The 2,457-nt window shown below is 51.1% G+C and overlaps 3 protein-coding genes across 3 annotated transcripts; 2 read left to right on the top strand and 1 right to left on the bottom strand.

Annotated features, from left to right (window-relative positions):
- LOC121813144 (inverted formin-2-like) lies at nt 1-796 on the top strand. The gene is made up of 3 exons (XM_042216677.1): nt 1-16; nt 99-406; nt 541-796. Exons 2-3 carry the CDS (start codon nt 260-262, stop codon nt 775-777), a joined length of 384 nt encoding a protein of 127 aa, XP_042072611.1. The 5' UTR covers nt 1-16; nt 99-259; the 3' UTR covers nt 778-796.
- A 291-nt stretch (nt 797-1,087) lies between these two features.
- Nucleotides 1,088-1,698, top strand: LOC121813146 (inverted formin-2-like; the record flags this gene model as incomplete). Its single annotated transcript, XM_042216679.1, is given in 2 exon segments — nt 1,088-1,202; nt 1,276-1,698. Coding segments are annotated over 2 exon segments (282 nt in total). The 3' UTR covers nt 1,446-1,698.
- On the bottom strand, nt 1,694-2,450 carry LOC121813145 (centrosomal protein of 170 kDa-like). The gene is made up of 3 exons (XM_042216678.1): nt 2,351-2,450; nt 2,122-2,211; nt 1,694-1,855 (listed from the first exon to the last, which is right to left on the bottom strand). Exons 1-3 carry the CDS (start codon nt 2,390-2,392, stop codon nt 1,700-1,702), a joined length of 288 nt encoding a protein of 95 aa, XP_042072612.1. The 5' UTR covers nt 2,393-2,450; the 3' UTR covers nt 1,694-1,699.
- Nucleotides 2,451-2,457: the final 7 nt, after the last annotated feature.

The following is a 2,457-nucleotide window of genomic DNA, read 5'->3' as shown; positions in this document are numbered from 1 at the left end:
GCACCACATCCTGCAGGTAATGCTGGGAATACTACGAATACTGGGGAATACTGCAGTATTCTCATAATAATTCAGTTGCTGCTGTTTGTGACCCTTAGGAGGCTGAAGAGAATCACCCCGACCTGCTCAACCTGCCCGATGACCTGGAGATCTGTGCAAAGGCTGCTGGGTAAACACATATAGGAGTTCAGTCACGTACAGACTGCTGGGTGGAGTCTGTGACGTGGTAGCTCAGGTGTTTCGCCTGCAGCGGTGTTAAATGTTGCCCTCTGACTCCACCTGCAGGCTCAGCTTGGACTCTATTCAGTCTGAAACAAAGACTCTAAACAAACGGCTGAAAAACTCAGAGAGGAGCGTTTCCTCCTCATCTGACGACATGAAGGAGCAGTACCTGTCCACCATACAGGTGAGTCACTCAGGATGAGGCTGTCACCTTTACGGGCAGATAAATCCAGTCTGTACACTCACTGACACCGTTTTAGTGGGACAGACCTGCTGTTCCAGGTGAACTTACCTGTTGTTCTTATGTGGTGTTACCAGGAGAGCCTGCAGGCTGTTGAGCAGCTGCAACTCCTGCTGTCATCTGTGGAGGAGCAGAGGAAGCACCTGTCCGCCTACCTCTGTGAGGACAGCAGCAGCTTCTCCCTCGAAGAGCTCTTCAGCACCATCAAGGCATTCAGAGACCTCTTCCTTCGAACCCTCAAGGTCAGCGCCAATCGCAGTGCGGCTCAGTCTGCAGGACTCATACCCTGCCGCACGTTTGCATGTGTCATTTAAACTATGTCTCAGCCAGCCAATCGGCAAGTGGAGGGCAAGTGGAGAACAGGTGAGACATGTGAAGGGCCGGTGACGGACAGGTCGAGAATCAATAGCTGACATCAGCAACATTTCTCTGCAACAGTTTATCAGCAGCTGAATATTTAAAGGAAATGATGTGACAGCATCAGGACGAGAAGGAAGTTTGTAAAGATTAAATGCTGCTGTACCTATGAGGCTGTCAGGTGACGCAGTGACAGCTTTCACCTGTTGTTTGTGACATGTGCGCTAAGCTCACAGGGGAACGTGTGTCTGTGCTGCAGTTAGGACGGACATGGCCAATTGGGACGAAGGATGCATCGTCGACAACCTGCTGGCCGAGATCAGGAAGGGCTGCAGGCTGAGGAAGACAAGGCCACGGGCAGAGCCGGACGATGGGGTTGAAGGTGAGAGCCTGGCAGGACTTCTGCAGACTTTCTTGTCACCACTGCTCGTTTGACCCAAGTTCTCCTTTTCAGGTCACCCCGGGGTCACGCAGATGTCAGCGGCCCAAGACAAGCCAGATTTGCCCGAGAAGCCTCGGGAGGAGGTCCGGACTCCCACACATCCACCTGCTGGAACCAGACCAGAACCAGAGCCAGACAGAGCTGCCTCAGAGCTCCAGGGCCTCGGTGAACCCCTGCAGCTGAGGTCCAGGGTCCGGCGCAGCAGGAAGTCCAGCACGCAGCTAGTCAGCAGGATGTGACCCAGGTCAACAGGAGCAAAGATCCTAACCCGGAAGATTCTGCTCCCCAGAACGCATCGAACACCTTAGACACCAGCCCGGCAGGTAGAGTGAGGCGCTGTGCTCTCTGCTTCAGGCTTTGAGCACGCTCAGTGCTGCTGTTTGTTTCTGAAACATGGAAATTTTAATGCTTCCTGTCCCACAGCCCACCCACACAGATCAAGACACACGCACAGAAACACACAGGCGCGCACAGACACGCACACAAACAGTGCGTGTGTGCGTCTGAAGGATATCGTATCCGAAGCGGATGATGTCTGACAGTTTGAGGGTGATGTAGGTCTGATCAGGAATCCGAAGGTCGTTTACAAATGTCTGCAGGAAACAAACAAACAAACGTCCAGGTGAAAGTTTCTGATTATGATGCTGAAGTCCACTCTGAAGGTTTTCACTCTTTTGTGATTTTACAGTTCTTGCCTGTTTAAATTAAAGTGGAATTAAATTTTTTTAAGTTAATAAAAAAAAAAAAAAAAATCTTTGTACTGTAACCTGTGACTTTAGGCATCACCACCCCCCACCTGTGTTTGCTGCTGATTGGTGGATACCTATGATAATGTACTGATATGTTGTGTATGGCTCACCCCATTGAGGCTGCCCAGGTCCTTCACCAGGTGTTCATCAGTGGTCGGGTTGTAGTTGATGACAGCGTGCTGTTTGTCCACACTGCGAGACTGAGACACACACACATACAACTCTTTTTGCTTACTTTCACTGCGACTCAAACAAGACACCATTACAACTTCCTTTTTCAGACCAACCTAGAGGGAGGCAATTTCTACTAACCCGAACACCTGCACAGGTCAGCCTCACCTGAAGCATCAGCTCGCAGTCCTCTCGGCCCACAAAAATCATCTCTCGGGGGAGGCGGTGTCGAGTCCCCGAACTGCTTACCAGGAACCATGATGTCACACTCTCTC

The sequence above is a fragment of the Haplochromis burtoni genome, unplaced genomic scaffold, assembly GCF_018398535.1.
Source record: "Haplochromis burtoni strain Fernald_Lab_line unplaced genomic scaffold, NCSU_Asbu1 Contig_1191, whole genome shotgun sequence".
Lineage (NCBI taxonomy): Eukaryota > Metazoa > Chordata > Actinopteri > Cichliformes > Cichlidae > Haplochromis > Haplochromis burtoni.
Note: the sequence above shows the minus strand (reverse complement) of the source record. Positions and strands in the feature narration are given on the sequence as shown.